The 12,859-nt window shown below is 47.7% G+C and overlaps 2 protein-coding genes across 2 annotated transcripts in view; both read left to right on the top strand.

The window, feature by feature from the left end:
- PHRF1 (PHD and ring finger domains 1) overlaps positions 1-6,825 on the top strand; it is a 25,781-nt gene extending 18,956 nt beyond the window's left edge. Inside the window, 5 exon segments of the mRNA XM_010077063.1 lie at positions 1-1,820; positions 2,531-2,682; positions 3,188-3,448; positions 4,561-4,689; positions 5,885-6,825. The exon segment at positions 1-1,820 is cut by the window's left edge and continues 14 nt beyond it. Coding sequence (XP_010075365.1) covers positions 1-1,820; positions 2,531-2,682; positions 3,188-3,448; positions 4,561-4,689; positions 5,885-6,019 — 2,497 coding nt within the window. The 3' untranslated portion in view covers positions 6,020-6,825.
- A 2,888-nt stretch (positions 6,826-9,713) lies between these two features.
- Positions 9,714-12,859, top strand: part of LOC104464378 (malignant fibrous histiocytoma-amplified sequence 1 homolog) — a gene marked incomplete at its 3' end in the record, with an annotated part of 7,914 nt that continues 4,768 nt past the window's right edge. The window contains exons 1-3 of the mRNA XM_010077065.1: positions 9,714-9,732; positions 11,006-11,885; positions 12,553-12,844. Coding sequence (XP_010075367.1) covers positions 9,714-9,732; positions 11,006-11,885; positions 12,553-12,844 — 1,191 coding nt within the window. The remainder of the gene's footprint in view (positions 9,733-11,005; positions 11,886-12,552; positions 12,845-12,859) is intronic.

Here is a 12,859-nt window from a genome sequence, read left to right as displayed (position 1 = left end):
AGGCAGCAGTCCTGAAAGGCTTAGCTCAGGGATCCCGCTGACTAACATCACCAGGACTATTTCCATTGAAAACCCAAAAGTTCAAACATTTCAAACTGTCCGCCGTTTCACCCCTTACGTGGTAGAAAATATCTTTGGATCGGGGGCTGACTCTGACGTACCATCTGGTAACATGGAGTCTCACGATGACGTGACGGTAGAGAGCAGGATTGTAGAACAGATCTCTGATACAGAGGAACGAGACAATGTGGATGAGGAAGACTTTCTGAGCAGTCCTTGCACTTCATACGCTGTTAAGCAAATTTCTAATGCAGAGCGTCTAAAGGAGGAAAGCAGAGAGGGCCCTAATGTGTTCTTTAACGCTGAAGAATTGATCAGACCTAATATTAATGTGAAACTAGAACCAGATAGTCCCTCAAAGAATGATGGGCAGCAGAAAGTCCAAAAGGTAGAACAAGCAGAGAGGCGTTCGCGTTCCAGATCCTGTTCGAACTCCAGCTCCCGAAGCAAGAAGAAGGTGAAAAGGAAAAAGGCACTTAGCAAACAGCGTAAGAGATCCCGATCGGGGTCGAGGGATAGAGCACACTCAAGGGACCGAAGCTCCAGATCTACCTCTTGGTCAGGTGAAGAAGAGCATAGCAAAACACACATGTTGAAACCCAAGAGCAGGAGGTCTTCTACTGACCGTTCTAGCAGTCACGAACGATCCAAAAAAAAGAAAATGAAGGATAAAACCAAGGATAAAAAGGCAAAACCTTCTTGGTCTAGGGAGAGAAGGAAATCTAGGTCGTATTCAGGTAGTCCTGGAAGTACTTCTGAGTTTTATGAAAATAGGAAAAAGAAAAGACGGTCTCGATCAAGGTCAAGACGGAGGGACTGTTCCCGATCAAATAGCACTGAGAGGACTAAAAGGCGGAAACACAGGAGAGACAAAAGCTATGAGAGGTATGGTAAAGATTGTAGCTTGAGGTCAAGGAACAGAAAGAGATCGAGATCCAGGTCTCAGGAGAGGAGAAAGTGGAGGTCTCGGTCTCGGTCTGCATCTCGATCTCAGGAGCACAAAAGCAGCAAATCCAAGGAAAAAAGACCACGATCGAGATCACGTTCCAGAGAAAGAAAACACAGATCAAAAGAGACCTCGCTCCCTCCTCCACCAGAAAAGGATCAAAAGCATCCAGTTGAAAATGTGTCCACAGGTCTGGAGCAACCCCATTCCTTCAAACAAGAGCCAAAAGAGGAGCTAGTACTAGAAGAGCTTTCCGTAACCATACAACCCAATGTCAAACTTGAGGAAATACAGGCTGAGACCCCAGCTCAACTGAGAGAGGCACAAGAAACCATAAAGGTAGAGCCCATCTGTCAGGAAGTGATCAGCGAAACTGCACTCCCCGTGCCAGAGACCACGAACATTTGTGTTCCATTTGGCAGCGTGGATTCTTTTGCTGAAACAGAATTAATGAGTAGTGGTGATCCAGCAGTGCTTGGTAGCTGCAGCAATACAAACCTTGAGATTACAGTTAAAATAGAAAATACCACATTATCTTCATCTCTGGAAATGCCCCCAAAGAAGGAAGTTATTTTGCTTGCTCCAGCTGAGGCTGCACCAATTCAGAGCTCGTCCAAAAGCAAAATAACAGATTGTGTGAAGGAGGTTAAAGATGAGTGCCTTGTGTCAAATGAGAAAACCGGTAACTTTGGTAAGCCTGAACTGGAGGCGGTACCTCAGGGCCCTGCACTGAAATCAAAAGCACCGGTGAAAAGAGTTACCTGGAATCTTCAAGAGGAAGACAGTGGCACGCTGTCTGCCGGAAAAGCTCTGAGTAAGTCTCTCTTTTGGCAAACAAACAGCAGTTAAAGCAGGTGGTGCAAGGCGTGGGGTTTTGGTGCCTGGCTGAGCCTGGCTGTAGCGTAACAGCTCTGTCATCTGAGCTGGGCTGATCCTGTGGTCTCCGATGCTGAGAGCTGGCGCTTGGCACTTGTTGAAATGATGAGGTGAGGTGTGTTAATGAATGGGAGAGGACGTGCTGTCAGCACAGCTTAGCTGGCTGGCGGCAGCTTGTTTGGCCGTGAAGCGCATATTGCAGCCCAATCTGAACTGGCAGCCCCGCCTCCCAGACTTTCTGTGGTTAACTAGAACGGTTGTTTTGCCTTCAGAATTTATAAATATCTCTCTGAACCAAGGAGCCGAGGTGACAACTCTGTAGCTCGCTCCTGTGAGCTCTGCTATGCCAAAGCTGCTAGAAACAGTTTGGTTCAGGAGCCTGTGCTGTGTATGTTGGCAGAGCTGTGTGTGTGGTTCTCGTCGGTTACTCTCATGGAAACCCAGTAAAAAGCAATTGCTCAAGGGGATGATAAGTCCCCTATGGTCAGAAGCTTTAAAATGTTGATGACTGCTAAACCAAATGCTTTTATAGCTAGCTTTGTTGTTAGATCCTTTTTATTTTAATTTAAAATATAATTGGCTTTGAGTCTTTGACCCGTTAGGTTTATTTTGTTCTTAAATGTTTTCTTTTCCTTCTGGGGAACCTAGGGATGCCATTCTACAAACTTCAGCGAGCAAAAGAAGGGGCCTGGAAAGCTGAGGACTTGAACCAAACGTTAAATCAGGTGCAGTTAAATGAGCCTCCTCCAACCAATTATATGATTCCTGAGCCTATGTTTCCTGATGTAGATTCCTCTCAGGTTGGTTCCTCTTCTGGCACCCGAGTGTCGTGGAAGGCATCCCACCTCATTTGTGCAACACCTTCCTCTCATGGCAGAGTTCGCCTTCCTCTGCGTGTGGTACATCTCATATAGCCCATACACCTCAGCGGTCCTCTGATCATTTAATCTCCCAGCTGGTCCTTACAGCTGAAGAAGCACATTTTCTTTTAATTCTGCTCTGCACACGCAGCTTCTGTTTTCCGCAGCAACTTGCAGAAAGATGGTGCTGCTTGAGAAGCTGTGAGCTTCTCTTTGATTGTGATCAGGCTGTAAAAATCGGCCTGGTGGCACTGGTCCATGCCATCAGTCTGTGCTGTCCACCAGTTAGAAGGTGAATGGGGCTTGTGCTAGCTTCTGGTGGGCTGGGAGGTTGTCCTCCCTGATTTACACTAGTAATTACTCGCCTGTTTGAGCAGATAAAAGGTGCTCTGAAAATTCTGCTCTCGTAAGTACAAGCATTCACAAAATGGTATCTCTTTCACAGGTGTACTCTCAAAATATACCGTTGATGCCGCCTCTGCCCTCCAGCCTCCCCCCCTACGCCCCCGTCAGCCAGCCCACGGTTCAGTTCATCATGCAGGGCAGTCTGCCAGCCCTGGGCTGTGTGGCAGGACAGAGCCTGATGCCGGAGCCGGGCAGCCTGGCTACTGCCTCTGAACCAGGAATCCAAGCTGCTTCTGTTCGAAACGCAGAAGAAAAGATCAAAGCACCCAAACCTCCCGTCGATAAGATGAAAAACGAGGAAGTGAGTGAATGCTATCAAGTAGCAAATGGGTAACATTAATTAGCTGTTTATTTGAACTTTTAAAGTTTGGGGGTTTGTGACTTTCTCTGTACTGTATTTTCCCAGCCCCTGTTGTCACTGTTGGTTTTGGTGACTATGCTAACCCAGGAGCAGCAGGCAATTCTTTCTTTGAATTCTTTTGGGATTTACTCCATTTGATGATTCCACTTTCTACTGCTTCATCGCAGTAAGACAGAGAGGGATTAAAGCATATAAAATACATTCTTAAAAGTTCTGAAACTTTCTGGCATGAATGTTTGGAAGGGATTTTCCACAAGCCAGAATATCCAAATTTCTCTAAAGACCTGGTTTTCTTCTTTCCCCTCCAGCTTTGAAATTTATGTCAATTCTCATAACAGTCCTGTAGAGAGGTAGGACTGTATCTTGCTGCTTATCAGCACTGAAAATGCAGCGACAGTAAAATACTTCGGAGATTTTGTAGTGCTGGTCCCTTGTTGCTGAGTTTTGGGTTTGCTGTACAGACCATCTGCTCTGAGCATCGTGGATATTAGGAACAAAAACTTAACCAATTCTTTTACTTTCTACCACAAAACGAAACAGTAAGATACTTTCCCACCAAACCTCCATTCATGAGCAGCAGTTTTAATGAACTTGTTTTGATATCATGTATTCTGATTTAATTTGTAATCCTTAATTTGTAGGCAACTCTGCAATTTTCAGAATGCCTTCAGAGCTACCTGAAGGTTTATATTCACAGCTATGACTTGCTGCTTTTAGAACCTGATGCCTTTTGATGGATGGATGTTTACTTCAGAGCTGTTGGAAGGGAAGGAGGGGACCAAAATTAATAAGTGGAGATTGCAGACTGTGTTTTAAGCAATTGACTCAAAGACACAGAATAAAGGTTGCATAAACCAAGGGTTCCTCCTGTGCAAACTGGTATTTGTTTCAAGACTGCAATTTACGATAAAGGAAATCACTTTCAGGCTAGCTCTTATTTGGGTCATGGAAATTGTGAAATGATGATTTAATTGTTAGAGCATTTCTAAGAAAGATAGATTCAGAAACCATTCCCAAGCTAGCACAAGGTAACACTTCTCTTTGCTGTGCAGTACATGAAGAAGCTTCACATGCAGGAGAGGGCTGTGGAAGAAGTGAAACTTGCTATTAAACCTTTTTACCAGAAGAGGGAGATCACAAAGGAAGAGTACAAGAACATCCTTCGTAAAGCTGTGCAGAAGGTAAGGTGCCAGTGAAATAAAGTGGAGGAGCTGTGTTACATAAGTGCCTATACTTTGGATCGCACTTGCCAGCTTCAGCAACTACATGCTGTAACTGCGGGGCAGATCTTTGGTCTCTGACTCGTACTCTGCAGTCTTGCGGGGAAGGAATAGTTGCTTTCTGCAGGACTGAGTGATGAGAGCTGCCAGGCTGTTCTTTTTAGAAGACCGTGTTTTCAGTGGTCCGGAACATTGCTCAGTTTAAGCTGCCTGAGCTGAAATGTTACATGGTCCATGTCTGGGGTGAGAATGGTCAGATCTCGCTCATTAAGAACTTTGGCCAGTATCGTCAAGCTGTTTCTGATAAAGCGAGAAGATACTTCGTGCGTTAATTCCTTGAGAAACTGCGGTGTCCCTGAACTTTGGAAGAGGCTTTGCAATTTGGCTGATGTTGGCTTTTGACTCAAATCTTAGTGCTGACCAGATGGTGGCTGAAAAAGACCTCATCAGCAGGTAAATGTTGTCTTGTGAGAGCAAGCGGTGCTCTCATGGTCAAGGCAGTTAAATGATACCCCGGAGAACTGTATCCTCTCCCTGCTCTGCATTCTTGCTATCACTGAGAAATTCCATCATAAATCACAATTCCTGAGATAATGGCTGCAATCTCGCATCTTCTACATGACCCTTATGAACCTCAGGTGCCGGTTGTAGGGGAGCTGAGCAACAGCAATTGCTGCTGAAGTCACTGTGAACTCTTCTCTGGACACTGATACAGTTCTTTGTAGGGTCCCTTCTCTTTTTCCCATAGCTCAGAATGGGCCCTCAGAACTGCCAGGTTCTTTTCATGTGAGCATCGCTTCCTCAGAATCAGAAAAATGGGAAGTCAACGCTTCTTTGGTTACAGGTGTTGTGTAAAACTGGCTGGATGGAAAAGCCTGTCGTAAAAATTAATAATTCTGCTTTCAGAGATGCTTCTGCATTCATGTGGTGCTCAGTAGATAAGCCTTGGGCCATTTCTGCAATGCCTGAAGTAAAATATTGCTCTTATCCTTGTTGAGCGTTCTGCTTTGTGTATCCTGCTGTGAGACTCGAGGGCTGATGCAGATATAAGTTCCCCAGGGACGCTCGGGGCTGCTTTTGTCTGTTGCCTGCCTGCACTGCTGTAATTAACTGCTGCACTGTGAATTGACTGAATGCCTTCTCTAATCCCTTGTAGATCTGCCACAGCAAAAGTGGAGAGATCAACCCCATGAAGGTCGCGAATCTGGTGAAGGCGTATGTGGAAAAATACAAACACATGAGGAAACATAAGAAATCTGATGGTGAAGAGACACGTGAAGTGGAAAACTGAGAAGCAAGCCACAGCCAGCATGACTCGGACTGAACTTTGGCTGCCAACGCTATGCCGGAGGGAATAATACATCTGCAGTTGCATCTCATTGAAAAGAAACTGCAGAGAAGCAAGATTATAATAGGACTTATCTGCGGAACCTTCTTTGGAATTGTTTCCATATGGGAATGAACTTGTTCTGTTTGGTTTTTTTTATTACCTACAGATGTAGAACTAAATAACAATCAAATGCCTCAGACCAGCAGAGTAATTCGAGGGGAAACACAGAAGAGATTAATGTTTGGGACTCCCGGATTGCTACAGTTTTCAGGGTTACTTTGATCACATTTTTGGGCTGCACACCTGTCTTGCTAAAAGTTTGAAACTGGACACCACTTTTCATATGCAGTATATTGAGAGCTGTATCCTGTTTCCCTTCTGTTTGTCAAAATATGGGTTGTCTTTAGCAATTTCTGATTTAATACTTGAAATGTTGTCTTTTTAGCCTGTTTGATGGTGAGCAAAGCTTTACTTGCTCTGTCATTTGGGGATTGCAGAAACGAGCTAACCTTTATAAACTGACTTCAGAAACACTGCTCAAGCCGTGGTGTTTATTTACGTTCTGTTGGAAGTATCTTGTTAGTGAAAAGTTTCATTTCAGGGTGGGAGACCGTGTTGCACTTGTGTAAATAATGCACTGATGGCTGGTTTGGTGTCTGTCTTTCAGGAAAAAACAAAACAAAAAGCAAGCATTGTGAATTTTCAGTACCAAGCTGGAGGGATACAGTTAACCTGATGTACAAAGCAGAAATGTGACAGAATTTATAAAGTTATTTTGAATGGTTTTAGTCCTATAGCAGGTGTCATTTGTGTGTCGCACAGCTTCCTCTTGTGTATAAACCTGTGCGCTTGGCTCTCGTGTGAGGAATACTGTGTTCCTAGAGGAGGATTGGAGCTGCATAAGGAATTGTTCCTCCTCCACTGTAGGAGGACTGGTTTTCCTATCGAGAAGCAAAGGAGTCCAGCACACGCACTGACTTCACTTTGCTGTCTTCAAAAGCACACCTTGTCTGTGAGTACTGCCGAGCAACCCATCTTCTGAGGGATCAGCTGAAATAGTCACAGATACATTCAGCACCCTTCAGCCTGAGAACAAGCATCACTCCCCCTCTGACAGTGTTAGGGAGAAGACATGTCACAGGGAAGCTGAAGAGAAAAGCAGTAAGTTACGGCTTAGAAACCGGCTTTCCCTGCAACAGGAGTTGAATGTAGGTGGGCTGTCGGAGCAGATGTCTTACGGGAGGGCTTTCCTAACCTCTTAGGCTTGGAAACTGTCCTCTTTGAGGATAGTCTTGCTGCTTGTCTTCAACGAGAAAACAGGCTCTCTGAGATGAGTTTTATAAAGCAAATAACTGCAGCTCTCTTTTTTCTTTTTTTTTCTTTTTTCTCCCTGGTGAATGTAGAAAACTCACAAATAGCAAGACCTTGGATCCCTTGCTGCTGTTTCAGTGAACTCTGATTTCAGTTGTGAGATGTTTTTGTTTGCATACTCTAAGTTTGGCTGTGGCTCCAAGTAGCTGGTTTGGGGACTTTTTAAAAATTATTATTATTATTTTATTGAAATAAAATGAGCCCATATACCAGTACTGCCTGGACGGGCAAAATGCTTCACTCCCATCGTTCACCATCCTGCAGAAGTGTTTGTGGATGAGTCCTGAGCATTTGGGAGTTCATCTTCCTTGGCTCCATTTGCTTCCTGTATGAAAGCGTAGCCTAAAGGGAGTATTGATAACTTTGGGCTTTCTTTGAAGATTTTTGGAACTAACAGAATAGCTGGAAGAGAAGCTTCTGTTTTAAAGCTAAAATAGATACCTAGCAGCTGGGTGTGGGGTTGTCCATACAAACACTGCAGATAGATTTCTTGACAAAGTTCAGAAACTTGTGTGGTACTGATGGCACAAGAATGAGAGTTGATCTAGTTGGGAATACCCGTAGGCTGGCAATGGGACACCTTTGGATGTATCGGAGGGTGATGGGTTAGTCCTTGGCTGGGGGCCAAACCACACACACCTGCTCACACAATTCCTGCCCCCCACCGGAGGACAGAGGAGAGAGTAAAGGGGTAGTATGTAAACGTTCTGACTGGTCTAGTCTAGTATTGGCTAGCCAAGTGGCTTTTGCTAAATGTGTATCCCAGTTTTTGGGGTAAAGGGAAAAAAGGACTCGTGGATTGAGATAAGGACAATTTAATAACTAAACTACAATAATATTGAAAATAATACTATATACACAGTGATACTGCCCCCCCACCCAATGACCAAAGGCTCAGCCTGTTCCTGGCTAACAATCCCGGAGAGGGAGGGTCCCGAAACTCACGGAAGACTGAGAACTGACCAGAGTGTGTGTGTGGGGGGGAAGGGCCTTGGGAGAGCGATGCGGAGCCAGAAGAGAAGCCACCAGAACCAGGAAGCGAAGGGACGATCTACCAGAAGGGTCCTCACCTATATACGGGGCATGACATGTATGTTATGGAATAGATTACTGGCTATTCTGAGTTTCAGTCTTAACCTAAGAGCAAATCCTAGTCTAGGAGCTGGGGCTGGGCCCTCCTGCCCTGTCTGCGAAGAGCAAAGAGGCTCAACGACCTTGAAGTATCCTAGCAATAATTATAAACATTCCTTTCTTATCAACTTCTCTGAGCATAAATCCAAAACATAGCCTCTTGATATCTATTTATGAAGAGGAAAAAAAAAAGTTAACAGAGTTAACTTTAAGCAGTCTGTCTCTGCTTAACCCAGGACACAGAGGAACAGTTCTGGAGTAACCTGCCTGCATGGGTGCAGAAGGGGAGGCGGTATGGAAACAAAGGTCAGCCAAATAATAGAAGCAACTCTGCTCTTGACCAGAAAGACAATGTCAGTCTGTTTTGTTCCTCAAACTGATGTAAATTCTTGGTTGGTGTTAGGCTTGGATTAGTGATAAGGATAACAGCCTCTTGCAAGACACAGCAGGAGCATGGGTAGTGTAGGGACTATTGAATTTCGGTTACCTTGGCACCTGCCCTTGCCTGGAGGAGCAGTGAAGCTGAAAACTACCTTCTGCATGTGCTTTCCCCTGAAGTTACATGAACAAGAGTCCTGCTTCTTTCATTCTGTCTACCAGTAAAAATAAATCCATCAAACTGTGAGCTGCCCCTTGGGAGAGGCGATGAGAAACACACCTAAAAATGCTTCTTCTGGCGTGTCCTAGTAAACAGTTTTTCTCAGTATACTGTGTATACTACTTGCTTCCCCCCGCCCCCCCCTTTCTGGTTGACCCTCTTGGATGAGATGCTGCCACCTGTTTACAGGAAGAAATCTGATTTATTCAACATGTGCAGTAGGTTGGCAGCAGCATAACCTCTTCTTAGTGTCCTTCTCTCTTCTGCAACAGTGGTGACACCAAAGGCTCTGGTAGCAAAGGCAGGGATGCTGCTGTAAGAAGTTGACTCAGGAGCTACCCTGTTCCCATCTCCGTCTCGCAGGTGACCTCCAGAGCTGCTTTTGGGACATACCCATGGCTCCAGTATCTGTCCGGAGGTGCTCTGAGGATGGATGAGGAAAGGGAGGGTGGGGTTCCCCGGCAGAGCTCAGGAAGGCGGGGAGAGAACCAAGAGGAGGAAACGAGAGGGGCGGCTGAGTGACGGAGGATCCAGCTGGGGCCACGCTGCAGGGCCATGGCCCAGCCCCGAGCCTGTGAGTAGCTGCCCTGGCTCCTCGCTGCTGGGGTTGGGAGGGGCGGTGGGAGCCCTTTGGCTTGTTGCTGGTGGTGCTGGAGGAGAGCCGGGGCGTTTGGGAGAGGGTACAAGCTTGCTTTTCTGCTGAGCTTGTCGCACGCCCCAGATTGAGGTGGTGATGCTGAGAACCGACGATGAGCTGGTCCTGAGCCGGGTGTCTTGCACAAGGGGATGCCGTGCTTGGCATTATCGGGTGGGGAAGTGAAACGAGGGAGAGGAGAGCAAATCTGACCGTGTTTTGTTCTGCTATTGTGTGATCCCCATCCCACATACCCCCGGCACTCTTCTCGCCTGCAAACCTCTGCTCTAAACCCTCTTTTTAGGAATGTTCTCGGCCATCGCCACATCTCTCTTTGCGCGCCCCATCCTGCACGGGACCCCGCTGTCCCTGCGGGATTCCCCTGGTCTCCTGGGGCCGGGAGCATCTCTGCGGGGAATCGCAGCGTGCATCTGGAGCGGGGAGAGGATGTGAGAGAGGAAGTGTCTGAACTCACTGGCCTTTGGTGCAGCTCCCTGGCTGGGGCTGAGGGCAAGTTCCTTGGAGAGCAGCTCTGCTGCCAGAGGCTCTGCCGCCAGTGGCTCTGCCCTGCCCACCCGCTGCTGGGATTAGAAACCTGCCAGTTCTGGGTTAGATGTGTTGTGGTGGGAGCTCTCACAGTGCTTTAACGAGAGCAAAGCTGTTAACGTGACACTTGGGCTGCAGGTTGATGTCTGGTGGGCAACATTTTTTCCTGTGTCTTCAGGCTCAGACAAGACCCTTGTGCCTCAGCTTTGGTTCCTCTCTTGGGAGGATGCAGCAGCTCCAGCAGCAGCTGTGGTTGCACTGTTCAACCACCTCCTGTGTTTTGCGTCTGCTTTTAGAATCACAGAATCATAGAATAGTTCGAGTTGGAAGGGACCGTGGAGGTCGTCTAGCTGGGCAACCATCAATCCACTAGACCAGGCTGCCCAGAGCCCCATCCAACCCGACCTTGAATGTTTCCAGGGAAGGGCATCTACCACCTCCCTGGGCAACCTGTGCCAGCGCCTCACCACCCTCAGCATAAAATATTCCTTTGTTATGTCTAGCCTAAACCTCTCCTCTTTCAGTTTAAAACCATTACCCCTTGTCGATTATTTTCCTTGCTGGCTGAAATGATCCCAAAGTCGTGCAGAGCTCAAGGGACAAAACGTTCTGCAACTCCAAGGGCGAAAGTCTCTCTTAACCACCGTTCCCTGTCCCGTGCACCCAGGTCAGGAGCAGGAGGACGGTTTGCGGGAGGTGACTCTCTCTACACAGAGGCTGCGTGTGCTGCCTCCCGCCGTCCTGAGCAACCCCACACTGGAGAGCCTCGACCTCGACAGGAACAAGCTCAGGAGCGTCACCGGCATTTCAAAGCTTTGCAACCTGAAGAAGCTGATCCTGTCCAAGAACGAGATCGTGGACTTTCCCAATGAAATCCAGAGCCTGGGCTGTTTAGAGAAGCTCGAGCTGAATCAGAACCAAATCCGGGCCATCCCGGAGGGGGTTTTCTCCCATCTCCCCAGGCTTAAACACTTGCGGCTGAACAACAACCGCCTCAGTGCCCTCCCCAGGGACCTGGCAGCTTGTCGGGGCAGCCTCCAATACCTCAACATCTCCAACAACCTGTTCCGGACCTTCCCCCAGCCCGTCCTGCAGCTGGCACACTTGCAGGAGCTCCATGTGCAGAACAATGCCCTTCGCCAGCTCCCCAGGGAGCTCTTCCAGGTGCAGTCCCTGAAAATGTTCAAGGCCAACGGGAACCCCCTCCAGGAGCCGCCCAGTGAAGTGTGCGCTGGTGGCATCCGGCAGATCCGGAACTACTTCAACCAGCTTCAGCACAGTTTGGGCCAGGAGGACAAGAGGGTCAAGACCATGTTCCTGGGGGCCTCCCTGGCGGGGAAGTCCACCATCTGCAAAAGCCTGAAGCAAGGGCAAACCAAACTGGTGCCCAAGGAAGAGCGAACGGTTGGGATAGAGATCAGTGAGTTCCGGATCGAGGACTTCATGTTTCTCTTCTGGGACTTTGCTGGCCAGCTGGAGTACTACATGACACACCACGTGTTCATCACCCCCCAGGCGCTTGTCATCCTTGTCATCAACCTCCACATGTAAGTGCTGAGCTGCTTTGGAGTCAAGGTGGAGTGGGAGAAGAAAAAAGGGTTTGGGGAAGCTTTCCCCTGCGTGGGCTCACACCATTTCCATGGGACCTTGGTGCCTGGTCTTCTCACTGCTGGAGGAGCTGGCTCTCCCTCTCCCCCCTTTTTGCAGACCACTCTTTTAATTAAGCCGCTACATCTGTCATCACCTTCCAGCATGCTCTGTTGCGAGGACTTAGATGAGCATTACCTCCTTATGTGACAATTGATCCCTCTGTTGCGAGGACTTAGATGAGCATTACCTCCTTATGTGACAATTGATCCCTATCTCAATGGCCTTGCTTTTGGCCTTGGAAATATCTCTGTGAGCCCTCCTGTATCTTGTTGTCCTTCCTGAGCGAGGAGGGAGCATCTTGGGCTTTGTGGTGCAGAGGGATGCTCCCATCCACAGCAGGGACAGGCTCTGCTACACTCCACAGCTTTAACTGGCTTAGATTAAGAATGGGAAATTTAAGGATGAGCTTGGATATGGTCCATGACAGCTTAGAAGATCTGAGCTCTTCTCCAGTAAGCCCCTAGGACAACTCAGGGTGTGTGGTCAGGTCTGTGGTGGTGGAAGTTGGCTGGAGGTCCAGAGGGTTACATGTGAATTTAGGATTTTCTTTTTCTCCCTCGCCAGGTACCAAACTAATGACAAGACTTTTAAGGAGCTTGTTGGTTTCTGGATCAACAACCTGTCCATGCGAGTTCCAAACTCGGTGGTGCTTCCCGTGGGCACCCACGTGGACTGCTGCCGGGAGGAGGAGGTGGAGGAGAAGAGGCGCGACATCATGGCCAGGATCACAGATATGCTGGCCGAGAGAAAAAGCAACCTCGCTCACTTCATCAACAACCTGGAGGGCAGTGAGGAGCCCGAGTTCTACATGGACCAGTGGGAGAGGCTGAAGGAGATGGAGAGCTGCACGTTAACTGTAGGGCTGGGATTA

This window comes from Pterocles gutturalis, unplaced genomic scaffold, assembly GCF_000699245.1.
Source record: "Pterocles gutturalis isolate BGI_N339 unplaced genomic scaffold, ASM69924v1 scaffold18563, whole genome shotgun sequence".
NCBI lineage: Eukaryota > Metazoa > Chordata > Aves > Pterocliformes > Pteroclidae > Pterocles > Pterocles gutturalis.
The sequence above is the reverse complement of the archived record's forward strand: the minus strand, read 5'-3'. Positions and strand labels throughout refer to the sequence as shown.